General features: G+C 57.0%; 1 protein-coding gene across 1 annotated transcript; it reads left to right on the top strand.

Annotated features, from left to right (window-relative positions):
- Positions 1-7: 7 nt before the first annotated feature.
- Positions 8-14,282, top strand: LOC140192681 (V-type proton ATPase 116 kDa subunit a 4-like). Its single transcript, XM_072250199.1, has 6 exons — positions 8-161; positions 5,545-5,664; positions 6,717-6,809; positions 10,768-10,885; positions 11,396-11,567; positions 14,033-14,282. The coding sequence occupies exons 1-6, from the start codon at positions 111-113 to the stop codon at positions 14,124-14,126; spliced, it is 648 nt and encodes a 215-aa protein (XP_072106300.1). The 5' UTR covers positions 8-110; the 3' UTR covers positions 14,127-14,282.
- The last annotated feature ends 561 nt before the right edge of the window (positions 14,283-14,843 follow it).

Here is a 14,843-nt window from a genome sequence, read left to right as displayed (position 1 = left end):
CTCGGCTCTGCCTGTTTGGCTACCTGGTGGTGCTGATCGTCTACAAGTGGGTGGCCTACACGGCCGCCGACTCCTGGCACGCCCCCAGCATCCTCATCCACTTCATTGACATGTTCCTCTTCACCAGCTCCCCCAGCAACCGGCCGCTCTACACGGGACAGGTACGGGCTGAGGCAGGGCGCAGAGACGGCGGGGTGGCAGAGATCTGGTCAGGGATGGCATCACAGCGACAGAAAGGGTGGGTAATGTGGCAGGATCCTCTTTTGAGTCAGCATGGGAAGAAGTCAGGAACAGGAAGGGAGCAGTTACTCTATTGGGAGTATTCTATAGGCCCCCTGGTAGCAGCAGGGATACAGAGGAGCAGTTTGGGAGACAGATTTTGGAAAGGTGCAAAAATAACAGAGTTGTTATCATGGGTGACTTTAACTTCCCTAATATTGATTGGCACCTGATTAGTTCAAGGGTTCAGATGGGGCAGAGTTTGTTAAGGGTGTCCAGGATGGATTCTTGTCACAGTATGTGGACAGGCCGACCAGGGGGAATGCCATACTAGATCTAGTACTAGGTAATGGACCGGGTCAGGTCACAGATCTCTCAGTGGGTGAGCATCTGTTGGACAGTGACCACCGCTCCCTGGCCTTTATAATTATCATGGAAAAGGATAGAATCAAAGAGGACAGGAAAATGTTTAATTGGGGAAGGGAAAATTATGAGGCTAGAACTTGCGGGTGTGAATTGGAATGATGTTTTCACAGGGAAATGTACTATGGACATGTGGTTGATGTTTAAGGATCTCTTGCAGGATGTTAGGGATAAATTTGTCCCGGTGAGGAAGATAAAGAATGGTAGGGTGAAGGAACCATGGGTGACAAGTGAGGTGGAAAATCTAGTCAGGTGGAAGAAGGCAGCATACATGAGGTTTGGGAAGCAAGGATCAGCTGGGTCTATTGAGGAATATAGGGAAGCAAGAAAGGAGCTTAAGAAGGGGCTGTGAAGAGCAAGAAGGGGGCATGAGAAGGCCTTGGCGAGTAGGGTAAAGGAAAACCCCAAAGCATTCTTCAATTATGAGAAGGAAAAAAGGATGATAGGAGTGAAGGCAGGACCGATTAGAGATAAAGGTGGGAAGATGTGCCTGGAGGCTGTGGAAGTGAGCGAGGTCCTCAATGAATACTTCTCTTCGGTATTCACCAATGAGAGGAAACTTGATGATGGTGAGGACACTATGAGTGAGGTTGATGTTCTGGAGCATGTTGATATTAAGGGAGAGGAGGTGTTGGAGTTGTTAAAATACATTAGGACAGATAAGTCCCCAGGGCCTGACGGAATATTCTCCAGGCTGCTCCACGAGGCGAGAGAAGAGATTGCTGACCCTCTGGCTAGGATCTTTATGTCCTCGTTGTCCACTGGAATGGTACCGGAGGATTGGAGGGAGGCGAATGTTGTCCCCTTGTTCAAAAAAGGAGTAGGGATAGTCTGGGTGCTTATATACCAGTGAGGAGGAGAAGAAGATTCAAGATTCAAAGATCCAAAGAACTTTACTGTCATTCTAACCGTACGTCAGCTCCGCAGGGCAGAACGAGACAGCGTTTCCCAGGGGCAGTGCGATCATAACATAACCAACACAACGCTAACTAATAAACATAACAGTAAATAGTAACACACAACAGCCACATGTCAGTTAAAATCAGTTATAAGTGTCCAGTGCAAGTTAAAAGTGTCCAAAGCAGAGTCAGGTAGAGCAGCTATTTAGCAGTCTGACTTGCCTGTGGGAGGAAGCTGTTTAGTAGCCTTCTGCTTTTAGTTTTGATGCTCCTGTAACGTTTGCCTGATGGCAGAAGAACAAACAGTTCATGGAGAGGGTGTGAAGGGTCTTTAATGATGCACCGTGTCTTCTGGAGGCATCGACTCTGAAAGAGGTCTTGGACAGAAGGTAGGGAGACCCCAATAACCTTCTCTGCTCCCCTAATCACCCTCTGCAAGGCTTTTTTGTCGACAACACTGCAGCTGGAGCAGCAGGTTGTGATGCTAAAGATCAGCACACTCTCAACCACGTCTCTGCAGAATGTGGTTAAGATGTTAGTGGGGAGTGATGCTTGTTTAAGCTTCCTCAGAAAGTGCAATCTCTGCCGGGCCTGTTTCACAATCCCAGTGGCGTTCCTGGACCAGGTGAGATTGTCCGAGATCTGCACCCCAAGGAACTTGATGTTTTCCACTCTATCCGCAGTGGAGCCACTGATGCTGAGGGGTGTGTGTTCGGGCTGAGACCGTCTGAAATCAACGATCACCTCCTTGGTTTCGGTGACATTAAGCATCAGGTTGTTATCCCTGCACCAGCTCTCTAGATGTTTGACCTCCTCCCTGTACACAGTTTCATCATTTTTTCTGATGAGCCCCACCACCGTGGTATCGTCTGCAGATTTAATGATCAGGTTCTCCTGGAATCTGGCTGCACAGTCGTGCATTAGCAGTGTAAACAGCAACGGGCTGAGCACACAGCCTTGTGGGGATCCAGTGCTCAGCGTGATGGAGTCAGAGATGTTCCTGCCAACACGGACTGACGAACGTTTAAACAAAGGACTCTTCCGCAACCTTTTCAGCAAAGCCATCACTTCCACCATCCAAGCCATTGACATATACAGAGGTGCAGATTCTGGAAAGGTGGAAAAATAACAGGGTTGTTATCGTGGGCGCCTTTAACTTCCCCAATATTGATTGGCACCTGATTAGTTCCAAGGGTTTAGATGGGGCAGAGTTTGTTAGGCGTGTCCAGGAGGGATTCCTATCACAGTATGTGGACAGGCCGACCAGGGGGAATGCCATACTAGATCTAGTCTCTCGGGGGGAGCACGTTCCCAGCAACGTACCGAGGAACTGCCGAACGGAACAGACCCTGTTCCTGGAGGCCGAGAGGGGCCGCACCCTCGGGTGCGGATACGGAGAGGTGAAAGCCATCCTCGACACCGGGGCGCAGGTCAGGTTGCTGCACAGAGGGAGGGAGGGAGAGAGAGAGAGAGAGAAAGAAAGAAACGGTTTGGAGAGGGAGATGGGGAGTGATGGGAGGGAGGGGAGGGAGGGAGTGGGGATGAGGGAGGGGGAGTGGGGATGAGGGAGGGGACGTGGATGAGGGAGGGGGAGTGGGGAGGAGAGAGGGGACGTGGATGAGGGAAGGGAGGAGGGAGGGGACGTGGATGAGGGAGGTGAGTGGGGATGAGGGAGGGGACGTGGATGAGGGAGGTGAGTGGGGATGAGGGAGGGGACGTGGATGAGGGAGGGGGAGTGAAAATGAGGGAGGAGAGTAGGGATGACCGAGGGGGAGTGGGGAAGAGGGAGGGGACGTGGATGAGGGGGGAGTAGGGATGAGGGAGTGGGGAGGAGGGAAGGAATGTGGATGAGGGAAGGAATGTGGATGAGGGAAGGGAGTGGGGAGGAGGGAGGGGACGTGGATGAGGGAAGGGAATGGGGATGAGGGAAGGGAATGGGGATGAGGGAGGGGACGTGGATGAGGAAGGGGACGTGGATGAGGGAGGTGAGTGGGGATGAGGGAGGGGACGTGGATGAGGGAGGTGAGTGGGGATGAGGGAGGTGAGTGGGGATGAGGGAGGGGACGTGGATGAGGGAGGGGGAGTGAAAATGAGGGAGGAGAGTAGGGATGACCGAGGGGGAGTGGGGAAGAGGGAGGGGACGTGGATGAGGGGGGAGTAGGGATGAGGGAGTGGGGAGGAGGGAAGGAATGTGGATGAGGGAAGGGAGTGGGGAGGAGGGAGGGGACGTGGATGAGGGAAGGGAATGGGGATGAGGGAGGGGACGTGGATGAGGAAGGGGACGTGGATGAGGGAGGTGAGTGGGGATGAGGGAGGGGACGTGGATAAGGGAGGGAGGAGGGAGCAGACGTGGATGAGGGAGGGGAGTAGGGATGAGCGAGGGGGAGTGGGGAGGAGGGAGTGGGGATGAAGGGGACCTGGATGAGGGAGGTGAGTGGGGATGAGGGAGGGGACGTGGATGAGGGAGGGGAGGAGGGAGCAGACGTGGATGAGAGAGGGGGAGTGGAAATGAGGCAGGGAAGTAGGGATGAGCGAGGGGAAGTGGGGAGGAGGGAGCGGACGTGGATGAGGGAGTGCGGAGGAGGGAGGGAAGTGGGGATGAGGGAGGGGAGTGGGGAGGAGGAGGGGACGAGGATGAGGGAAGGGAGTGTGGAGGAGGGAGGGGACGTAGTTGAAGGAGGGACGTGGATGAGGGAGGGGGAGTGGAAATGAAGGAGGGGTAGTGGGGATGAGGGAGGGGAGTAAGGATGAGCGAGGGGGAGTGGGGAGGAGGGAGGGGAGTGGGGAGGAGGGAGGGGAGTAAGGATGAGCGAGGGGGAGTGGGGAGGAGGGAGGGGACGTGGATGAGGGAGGGGAGTGGGGAGGAGGGAAGGGACGTGGATGAGGGAGAGGAGTGGGGAGGAGGGAGGGGACGTGGATGAGGGAGAGGAGTGGGAGGAGGGAGGGGACGTGGATGAGGGAGAGGAGTGGGGAGGAGGGAGGGGACGTGGATGAGGGAGAGGAGTGGGGAGGAGGGAGGGGACGTGGATGAGGGAGAGGGGACGTGGATGAGGGAGGGGAGTGGGGATGAGGGAGGGGACGTGGATGAGGGAGAGGAGTGGGGAGGAGGGAGGGGACATGGATGAGAGAGAGGGGACGTGGATGAGGGAGGGGAGTGGAAATGAAGGAGGGGTAGTGGGGATGAGGGAGGGGAGTAAGGATGAGCGAGGGGGAGTGGGGAGGAGGGAGGGGAGTGGGGAGGAGGGAGGGGAGTAAGGATGAGCGAGGGGGAGTGGGGAGGAGGGAGGGGACGTGGATGAGGGAGGGGAGTGGGGAGGAGGGAAGGGACGTGGATGAGGGAGAGGAGTGGGGAGGAGGGAGGGGACGTGGATGAGGGAGAGGAGTGGGGAGGAGGGAGGGGACGTGGATGAGGGAGAGGAGTGGGGAGGAGGGAGGGGACGTGGATGAGGGAGAGGAGTGGGGAGGAGGGAGGGGACGTGGATGAGGGAGAGGGGACGTGGATGAGGGAGGGGAGTGGGGATGAGGGAGGGGACGTGGATGAGGGAGAGGAGTGGGGAGGAGGGAGGGGACATGGATGAGAGAGAGGGGACGTGGATGAGGGAGGGGAGTGGGGATGAGGGAGGGGACGAGGATGAGGGAAGGGAGTGTGGAGGAGGGAGGGGACGTGGTTGAAGGAGGGACGTGGATGAGGGAGGGGGAGTGGAAATGAGGGAGGGGAGTGCAGATGAGGGAGGGGAGTGGGGATGAGGGAGGGGACGAGGATGAGGGAAGGGAGTGTGGAGGAGGGAGGGGACGTGGTTGAAGGAGGGACGTGGATGAGGGAGGGGGAGTGGAGATGAGGGAGGGGAGTGGGGAGGAGAGGAGGTGGGTATGACGCTGTTGGGGAGGGGTCGAGTGAGTGGTAGGCTGAACGGTGGAGGAGGGGGGCTCTCAGGGAGGTGAGGGTATCGCGGTGCTGGAAACTCACTCTGCCTGTCGCGGGTGCTCTTTCCCCACCCTCCAGGACAAAGTCCAGGACGTGCTGGTGACCCTGGCCATTCTCTGTATCCCCGTCCTCCTGCTGGGGAAACCAGTTTACCTGTACGTCACCTCGAGGCGCCGACCGAGGCAGAGGGCCCGGCTGGTATGTGGGACAACACCCCTCCCTGTCTGCGTCTCCCCTATCCCTCCCTGTCTGCATCTCCCCTATCCCTCCCTGTCTGCATCTCCCCTATCCCTCCCTGTCTGCATCTCCCCTATCCCTCCCTGTCTGCATCTCCCCTATCCCTCCCTGTCTGCATCTCCCCCATCCCTCCCTCCCTCCCTGTCTGCATCTCCCCATCCCTCCCTCCCTGTCTGCATCTCCCCCATCCCTCCCTCCCTGTCTGCGTCTCCCCCATCCTCCCTCCCTGTCTGCGTCTCCCCCATCCCTCCCTCCCTGTCTGCGTCTCCCCCATCCCTCCCTCCCTGTCTGCGTCTCCCCCATCCCTCCTCCCTGTCTGCGTCTCCCCCATCCCTCCCTGTCTCCCCCCTCCCCCCGCGCCCCTGTCTCCCCCCTCCCCCCGCGCCCCTGTCTCCCCCCTCCCCCCGCGCCCCTGTCTCCCCCCGTCTCCCCTGTCTCCCCCCGTCTCCCCTGTCTCCCCCCGTCTCCCCTACCTGTCCCCGGCGCCCGTCTCCCCTACCTGTCCCCCCGTCTCCCCTGTCTCCCCTACCTGTCCCCGTGCCCGTCTCCCCTACCTGTCCCCCCGTCTCCCCTGTCTCCCCTGTCTCCCCTACCTGTCCCCGCGCCCCTGTCTCCCCTACCTGTCCCCGCGCCCCTGTCTCCCCTACCTCTCCTACGCTCCGTATCACTTGTCACCCTCTCTCTCCTCCTGTCTCTGTCTCTCCTCCCCCCTCCTCAATACCACCCCGTCTCCCCCGCGTCCCCGTCTCCCCCGCGTCCCCGTCTCCCCCGCGTCCCCGTCTCCCCCGCGTCCCCGTCTCCCCCGCGTCCCCGTCTCCCCCCCGTCCCCGTCTCCCCCCCCGTCCCGTCTCGTCTCCCCTCCCTCTCTCCCCGTCCCCTCCCTCTCTCCCCGTCCCCTCCCTCTCTCCCCGTCCCCGTCTCCCCTTCCCCGTCCCCATCTGCCCCTCCCACCGTCTCCGTCTCAGTCACCCCCTCCCCTCCCCAGTAACGGGTCTGGTTTCTGTCTCTCACAGGACAGGTACACGTCCCTGACTGAGGAGACTGAAGCTTTAATTAATGTTGCAGAAGCTGATATTGAAAATGCAGACGATGATAGTGAAGAAACGGTAAATATGGAGGGAGATTCGCTCTGTGTCTGACCCCGGGTGTGAGTGATGGGACGGTGCGGAGGGAGATTCACTCTGTGTCTGACCCCGGGAGTGTGTGATGGGACGGTGCGGAGGGAGATTCACTCTGTGTCTGACCCCGGGAGTGTGTGATGGGACGGTGCGGAGGGAGATTCACTCTGTGTCTGACCCCGGGAGTGTGTGATGGGACGGTGTGGAGGGAGATTCGCTCTGTGTCTGACCCCGGGTGTGAGTGATGGGACGGTGCGGAGGGAGATTCACTCTGTGTCTGACCCCGGGAATGTGTGATGGGACGGTGTGGGGGGAGATTCACTCTGTGTCTGACCCCGGGAGTGTGTGATGGGAGAGTGCGGAGGGAGACGCACTCTGTGTCTGACCCCGGGAGTGTGTGATGGGAGAGTGCGGAGGGAGATTCACTCTGTGTCTGACCCCGGGAGTGTGTGATGGGACGGTGCGGAGGGAGATTCACTCTGTGTCTGACCCCGGGGGTGTGTGATGGGACAGTGCGGAGGGAGATTCACTCTGTGTCTGACCCCGGGAGTGTGTGATGGGACGGTGCGGAGGGAGCTTCTCTCTGTGTCTGACCCCGGGTGTGTGTGATGGGACTGTGCGGAGGGAGACGCACTCTGTGTCTGACCCCGGGAGTGTGTGATGGGAGAGTGCGGAGGGAGATTCACTCTGTGTCTGACCCCGGGAGTGTGTGATGGGACGGTGTGGAGGGAGATTCACTCTGTGTCTGACCCCGGGAGTGTGTGATGGGACGGTGTGGAGGGAGATTCACTCTGTGTCTGACCCCGGGAGTGTGTGATGGGACGGTGCGGAGGGAGATTCACTCTGTGTCTGACCCCGGGAGTGTGTGATGGGACAGTGCGGAGGGAGATTCACTCTGTGTCTGACCCCGGGAGTGTGTGATGGGACGGTGCGGAGGGAGATTCACTCTGTGTCTGACCCTGGGAGTGTGTGATGGGACGGTGTGGAGGGAGATTCACTCTGTGTCTGACCCCGGGAGTGTGTGATGGGACGGTGCGGAGGGAGATTCACTCTGTATCTGACCCTGGGTGTGAGTGATGGGACGGCCTCTATTGTATATCTGCCTGCACCATGAACCCCTGGCAGAGCCCTCTGTGACGCACCCCTCTCTGTGTGTAACAAAGAAAAAACTCGCCCCACATATTCCCCTTTGCACCTTCCCCCCCCCTCAGATTCAACCTCTGCCCTCTGCTACTGGACATGTCCGCCTCTCGTAATCTTACAAACCTCTATCAAATCTCTCCCCCAGTCTCCGTTACTCCACAGAAAACCTGTCCGAACTCTCCACACTCTCTAATCCAGGCAGCATCCTGGTGAACCCGTCCTGTACGCCCTCTCCAAACCGCGTCCTGCCCCCCCAACACACAGCCCTCCTGTAACAGGACGACACGAACTACACGCATTACCCCCAGTCCAGTCCTTCCCGTTCCCCCCCCCCACCCCGTCTGCTGCGAGGGAGCCGTGGGCTCGGGGCCCCGATATCCCTGCCGCACGTCAGTTCTGCGGCCGGTAACTGCGTCCTACGAAGGCCCGATTGCCAGCAGCCTTCTCTGCGACCCCGTCCGCGCCTGACGCCACTTTCCGCGGACCGCGATGCCGAGCGGGCAGGAAAATGGCAGATGGGAGTTGGGATTAGATTACGAGGACACTCGTTTAGGAACGCGTGCATTAAAAAAATGATATGTTGACACAATGTATATCAGGTTTTCAGTCTTGTTTGTCTTGTGGTATCATTCTGGAGGAACATTGTATCAGTTCTTAATGCATGCGTTACTAAATGACAATAAAAGAAGACTGCGTGCCCTCATAATCTAATTGTTCCTCCAGAATGAAATCACAAGAACACAGGGCAAGCCAAGACTAAAACTGACAGAAACCACATAATGATAACATATAGTTACAACAGTGCAAAGCAATACCGTAATTTGATAAAGAGCAGACCATGGGCACGGTAAAAAAAAAAGTCTCAAAGTCCCGATGGCCCCATCGATGGCAGAAGGGAGAAAAACTCTCCCCGCCACGAACCTCCAAGCTCCACCAACTCGCCGATGCGTTGGAAGCACCCGACCGCAGCCGACTCTGAGTTCATCCGAAAACTTCCAGCCTCCGACACCGAGCGCCGTCTCTGCCGAGCGCTTCGACCCCGGCCCCGGCCGCCGAGCAACAAGCAAAGCCGAGGACCCGGGGCCTTCCCCTCCGGGGATTCCGGATCGCATGGTAGCAGCGGCAGCGAAGCAGGCATTCCAGAAGTTTCTCCAGACGTTCTTCCGTGCCCTCACGTCCGTCTCCATCGAATCAGGATCATACACGGCACACTTCTTGACGGATTACAGACATCATTCACCGGAGTGGCCGCTGCGAGCTGTGTCGCGCTGCCGTCTTCTCCTCCCAACAATTTAAGATCGCCTTACTAACCTTAGCGCCTGTCCGCGCAACGTCCATCTCCCCCCGTCCCCAGGCGTCTGTCTGACAGGCTCTTAAAACGTCTCCGTTTTTCCTGCTCCCCAGCCCGCCACACCCCTCCTGTGACGGGACGACCCAAACCGTACACAATACCTCCCCCCCCCAGTCCATCCCGACCAGACCGGAATCAAAGGTTATGGGGAGAAGGCAGGAACTGGATACTGATTGTGGACGATCAGCCATGATCACAGTGAATGGCGGTGCTGGCTCGAAGGGGCCGAATGGCCTACTCATGCACCTATTGTCCCCATGTCCTTTCACTCCGCTATCATTAAGAGCTCTATCCATCTCTTTCTTGAAAACATCCAGAGACTTGGCCTCCACAGCCTTTGGGGCAGAGCATTCCATATATCCACCACCCTCTGGGTGAAAAAGTTTTTCCTCAACTCCGCTCGAAATGGCCGACCCCTAATTCCTAAACTGTGGCCTCTGGTTCTGAACTCACCCATCAGCGGGAACATGCTTCCTGCCTGCAGCGTGTCCAATCCCTTAATAATCTTATATGTTTCAATCAGATCCCCTCTCATCCTTCTAAGTTCCAGAGTATACAAGCCCAGTCGCTCCAATCTTTCCACATACGACAGTCCCGCCATCCCGGGAATTAACCTTGTGAATCTACGCTGCACTCCCTCAATAGCAAGAATGTCCTTCCTCAAATTTGGAGACCAAAACTGCACACAGTACTCCAGGTGTGGTCTCACCAGGGCCCTGTACAGCTGCAGAAGGACTTCTTTGCTCTAATACTCAATTCCTCTTGTTATGAAGGCCAGCATGCCATTAGCTTTCTTCACTGCCTGCTGTACCTGCATGCTTGCTTTCAGTGACTGATGAACAAGAACACCTAGATCTCATTGTACTTCCCCTTTTCCTAACTTGACTCCATTTAGATAATAATCTGCCTTCCTGTTCTTCCCACCGAAGTGGATAACCTCACATTTATCCACATTAAACTGCATCTGCCATGCATCTGCCCACTCATTAGTACTTGCATGCGTGTTTTCAGTGACTGATGTATAAGAACCCCTAGACCTCGTTGTAGGGGAGGGGACTGATTGTGGATGATCAGCTGTGATCACAGTGAATGGCGGTGCTGGCTCGAAGGGGCCGAATGGCCCACTCCTGCACCTATTGTCTATTGTGACCGTGGGGACGTGGAGAGCTACATCCTTGCGGGTGGGCGGCGAAGTGAGAAGCTGGGAGCTGATAGGTGGGAAAAGGGGCCAAGGGCTGAAGGTGAAGGAGTCTGATTGGAGAGTGGACCATGGGAGGGAGGGGAAGGTCGGTGCAGGCACCCAGGGGGAGCTGATGGGCAGAGGGAAGAGGGAGGAGGCCCCTCCGTGGGGATTTGAAGAGGAGGGAAGAGGGATGGGGCAAAGTTTAACAAGTTCTTGAATCTGACACGTCACCTCGTTCTCCCTCCTCCCCCCACCCCCCCCCCCAACAGGTGAACATGGGGGACGTGTTTATCAAGCAGGCCATTCACACAATTGAGTACTGTCTCAGCTGTATCTCCAACACGGCGTCCTACCTCCGTCTCTGGGCTCTCAGCCTCGCTCACGCACGTAAGTCTCTCTCTCTCTCTCTTCGGGGGGGGGGTGGATACGGAGACGGGAAATGTGCACGGTGCTCCCGGTGTGTGTGGGTCTGACCCAGGGGGGATACGGAGACGGGAACTGTGCACGGTGCTCCCGGTGTGTGTGGGTCTGACCCGGGGGGGATACGGAGACAGGAACTGTGCACGGTGCTCCCGGTGTGTGTGTGGGTCTGACCCGGGGGGGGGATACGGAGACGGGAACTGTGCACGGTGCTCCCGGTGTGTGTGTGGGTCTGACCCAGGGGTGATACGGAGACAGGAACTGTGCACGGTGCTCCCGGTGTGTGTGTGGGTCTGACCCAGGGGGATACGGAGACGGGAACTGTGCACGGTGCTCCCGGTGTGTGTGGGTCTGACCCGGGGGGACACGGAGACGGGAAGTGTGCACGGTGCTCCCGGTGTGCGTGGTTCTGACCCGGGGGGATACGGAGATGGGATTGTTAAACTTTTCTTGTTCTCTCCCGCCGCCCTCCTGCAGAGTTATCGGAGGTCTTGTGGTCGATGGTGTTGAGACAGGCGTTCCGGATGCCCAGCTACGCCTTCTCGGTTGCTGTGTTTGCTGCCTTTGCATTCTTCGCCGTACTCACCGTCGCAATCCTCCTGGTCATGGAAGGCTTGTCGGCCTTCTTACACGCCCTGCGTCTGCACTGGTACGCGGAAACACGGGTCGTCGGGTGGAGGGGGGCGGCCAGAGTGAGTTTCAATGGGACCCCGGGAGTGCGGAGGGAGATTCGCTCTGTGTGTGACCCCGGGAGTGTGTGATGGGACGGTGCGGAGGGAGATTCACTCTGTGTCTGACCCCGGGAGTGTGTGACGGGACGGTGTGGAGGGAGATTCACTCTGTGTCTGACCCCGGGAGTGTGTGATGGGACAGTGCGGAGGGAGATTCGCCCCGTGTCTGACTCCGGGAGTGTGTGATGGGACGGTGTGGAGGGAGATTCACTCCGTGTCTGACCCCGGGAGTGTGTGATGGGACGGTGCGGAGGGAGATTCACTCTGTGTCTGACCCCGGGAGTGTGTGATGGGACAGTGCGGAGGGAGATTCGCCCCGTGTCTGACTCCGGGAGTGTGTGATGGGACGGTGTGGAGGGAGATTCACTCCGTGTCTGACCCCGGGAGTGAGTGATGGGACGGTGCGGAGGGAGATTGGCCCCGTGCCCGACCCCGGGAGTGTGTGACGGGACGGTGCGGAGGGAGATTCCTCTATCTCTCATTCCGTAATAGTCACTCTTCTCAGTAACAAACTGTGGCCCATATTCCCTTCCTTAGACAGACCACCCGTATCTGTCTAAACCTTTCCTATCCTTGTCCCTGTCCGAGTGTCGTGACCGTACCTGCCTCGGCCACTTCCCCTGGCAGTTCATTCCATAGACGGACCATGCCTTGGGTGAAAAAGTTGCCTCTCGGGGTCCCCTATTAAATCTCTCCCTCCCCGAACCTTAAACCTGTGCCCTATGGTACTTGATCCCCCGACCCTGGGGAAAAAGTCTGTGCACATTCACCCTATCTGTGCCCCTTGGTGGTTTAACACATCCCTGTAAAGTCACCCCTAGGCTCCGAGGAATAGAATCACAACCTGTTCGATTTCTCCCCGTAACTCAGTCCCTCTCGTCCTACGGATCTCCCGCTTCAGCCTTTCCGGCTCGTCGCCATTGTTCCCACCGCCGGGACTTTTGGGGCGTGGACTCCCAAGTTGGGGTACGGTGCGGGGAGGGTGCCGTTGGACTTGATCTGAAAGTCCCGCTCCTGGCTGGAGCGTTTTGTCAACCCAAGCCGTCAGAGTGTGACTTCCGCCGCCCAGGGTCGGGCATTGAGGAATTTGTGCGTGGAAGGTCATGTTTGACAAATCTTACTGAATGTTCTGAAGAGGTTACTAGGAAAGTTGACGAGGATAAAGCGGTGGATGTTGTCTATATGGACTTCAGTAAGGCCTTTGACAAGGTTCCACACGGAAGGTTGATTGGGAAGGTTCAATCATTAGGTATTAATATTGAAGTAGTAAAATAGATTCAGCAGTGGCTGGATGGGAGACGACAGAGAGTAGTGGTGGATAAATGTTTGTCAGATTGGAGGCCTGTGACTAGCGGTGTGTCTCAGGGATCTGTACTGGGTCCAGTGTTGTTTGTAATATATATTAATGATCTGGATGATGGGGTGGTAAATTGGATGAGTAAGTATGCAGATGATACTAAGATAGGTGGAGTTGTGGATAATGAAGTAGGTTTTCAAATCTTGCAGAGAGATTTAGGCCAGTTAGAAGAATGGGCTGAAAGATGGCAGATGGAGTTTAATGCTGATAAATGTGAGGTGCCACATTTTAGTAGGACGAATCAAAATAGGACATACATGGTAACTGGTCGGGGCATTGAAGAATGCAGTAGAACAGAGGGATCTAGGAATAATGGTGCATAGTTCCCTGAAGGTGGAATCTCATGTGGATGGGGTGGTGAAGAAAGCTTTTGGTATGCTGGCCTTTATAAATCAGAGCATTGAGTATAGGAGTTGGGATGTAATGTTGCAATTGTACAAGGCATTGGTGAGAATTTGGAGTATTGTGTGTAGTTTTGGTCACCAAATTATGGGAAAGATGTCAGCAAAATAGAGAGAGTACAGAGAAGACTTACGAGAATGTTGCTTGGGTTTCATCTCCGAAGTTACAGAGAAAGGTTAAACAAGTTGGGTCTTTATTCTTTGGAGCATAGAAGGTTGAGGGGGGACTTGATAGGGGTGTTTAAAATTATGAGGGGGATAGATAGAGTTGACGTGGATGGGCTTTTCCCATTGAGAGTGGGGGAGATTCAAACAAGAGGACATGAGTTGAGAGTTAAAGGGCAAAAGTTTAGGGGTGACACGAGGGGGAACTTCTTTACTCAGAGAGTGGTGGCTGTGTGGAACGAGAAGTGGTTGGGGCAGGTTCGATGTTGTCGTTTAAAGTTAAATTGGAGAGATATATGGACAGGAAAGTAACGGAGGGTTGCGGGCTGAGTGCGGGTCGGTGGGACCGGGTGAGAGTAAGCGTTCGGCACGGACTGGAAGGGCCGGGATGGCCTGTTTCCGTGCTGTGATTGCTGTATGGTTATCCAGTTTACTAACCCCGGCCTCCTGTGCTCTACAGGGTGGAGTTTCAGAGCAAATTCTACTCGGGCTCTGGGGTCCTCTTCGTCCCTTTCTCCTTCTCCCTCCTGGACCTGGAGACTCTGGGCCCATGAGTCTCGCCCCGGCGCACCCACCCTCTCCCACCGGGGAGGAGGGTAGATGGGGCGCAGGATATCGGTCGACCCGAATCCCACCAGAGCTTCGGAAAGTTTGTTTTCTTGCCGGTCGCCTCGCGAGCCGTGCCAAATAAAATGCTCGTCTTTTCCCGTGGTCGTGTTTGTTTTTGTCTCGGAGACCCTCTCCCCGTATCTGTAGACCCCCTCCCTCCCCCCCCCCGCCCAGCAGAAGGCTGGGGAGGGACGGGGGGACCTCAGCGCACAAGGGTGGGACACACACCGTGAACGGTGGGGAGTGTCGAGGGACAGGGGGACTCGGCGTACGAGGGTGGGACACGCACCGTGAACGGTGGGGAGTGTCGAGGGACGGGGGGACTCGGCGTACGAGGGTGGGACACACACCGTGAACGGTGGGGAGTGTCGAGGGACAGGGGGACTCGGCGTACGAGGGTGGGACACACACCGTGAACGGTGGGGAGTGTCGAGGGACGGAGGGGACCTCAGCACACAAGGGTGGGACACACACCGTGAACGGTGGGGAGTGTCGAGGGACAAGGGGACCTCGGTGTACGAGGGTGGGACACGCACCGTGGACGGTGGGGAGTGTCGAGGGACGGGGGACTCGGCGTACGAGGATGGGACACGCACCGTGAATGGTGGGGAGTGTCGAGGGACGGGGGGACTCGGGGTACGAGGGTCAGACACACACCGTGA

Source organism: Mobula birostris, unplaced genomic scaffold (assembly GCF_030028105.1).
Source record: "Mobula birostris isolate sMobBir1 unplaced genomic scaffold, sMobBir1.hap1 scaffold_2122, whole genome shotgun sequence".
Classification (NCBI taxonomy): domain Eukaryota; kingdom Metazoa; phylum Chordata; class Chondrichthyes; order Myliobatiformes; family Myliobatidae; genus Mobula; species Mobula birostris.
The sequence above is the reverse complement of the archived record's forward strand: the minus strand, read 5'-3'. Positions and strand labels throughout refer to the sequence as shown.

What these genes read in the sequence shown, in the direction of transcription:
- LOC140192681 (XM_072250199.1), top strand. Translation starts at nt 111, where the DNA reads ATGTTCCTCTTCACCAGCTCCCCCAGCAACCGGCCGCTCTACACGGGA. An exon ending in TCTCAGCCTCGCTCACGCAC is followed by an intron (nt 10,886 to 11,395) that starts GTAAGTCTCTCT and finishes GCCCTCCTGCAG; the next exon opens with AGTTATCGGAGGTCTTGTGG. An exon ending in CACGCCCTGCGTCTGCACTG is followed by an intron (nt 11,568 to 14,032) that starts GTACGCGGAAAC and finishes TGTGCTCTACAG; the next exon opens with GGTGGAGTTTCAGAGCAAAT.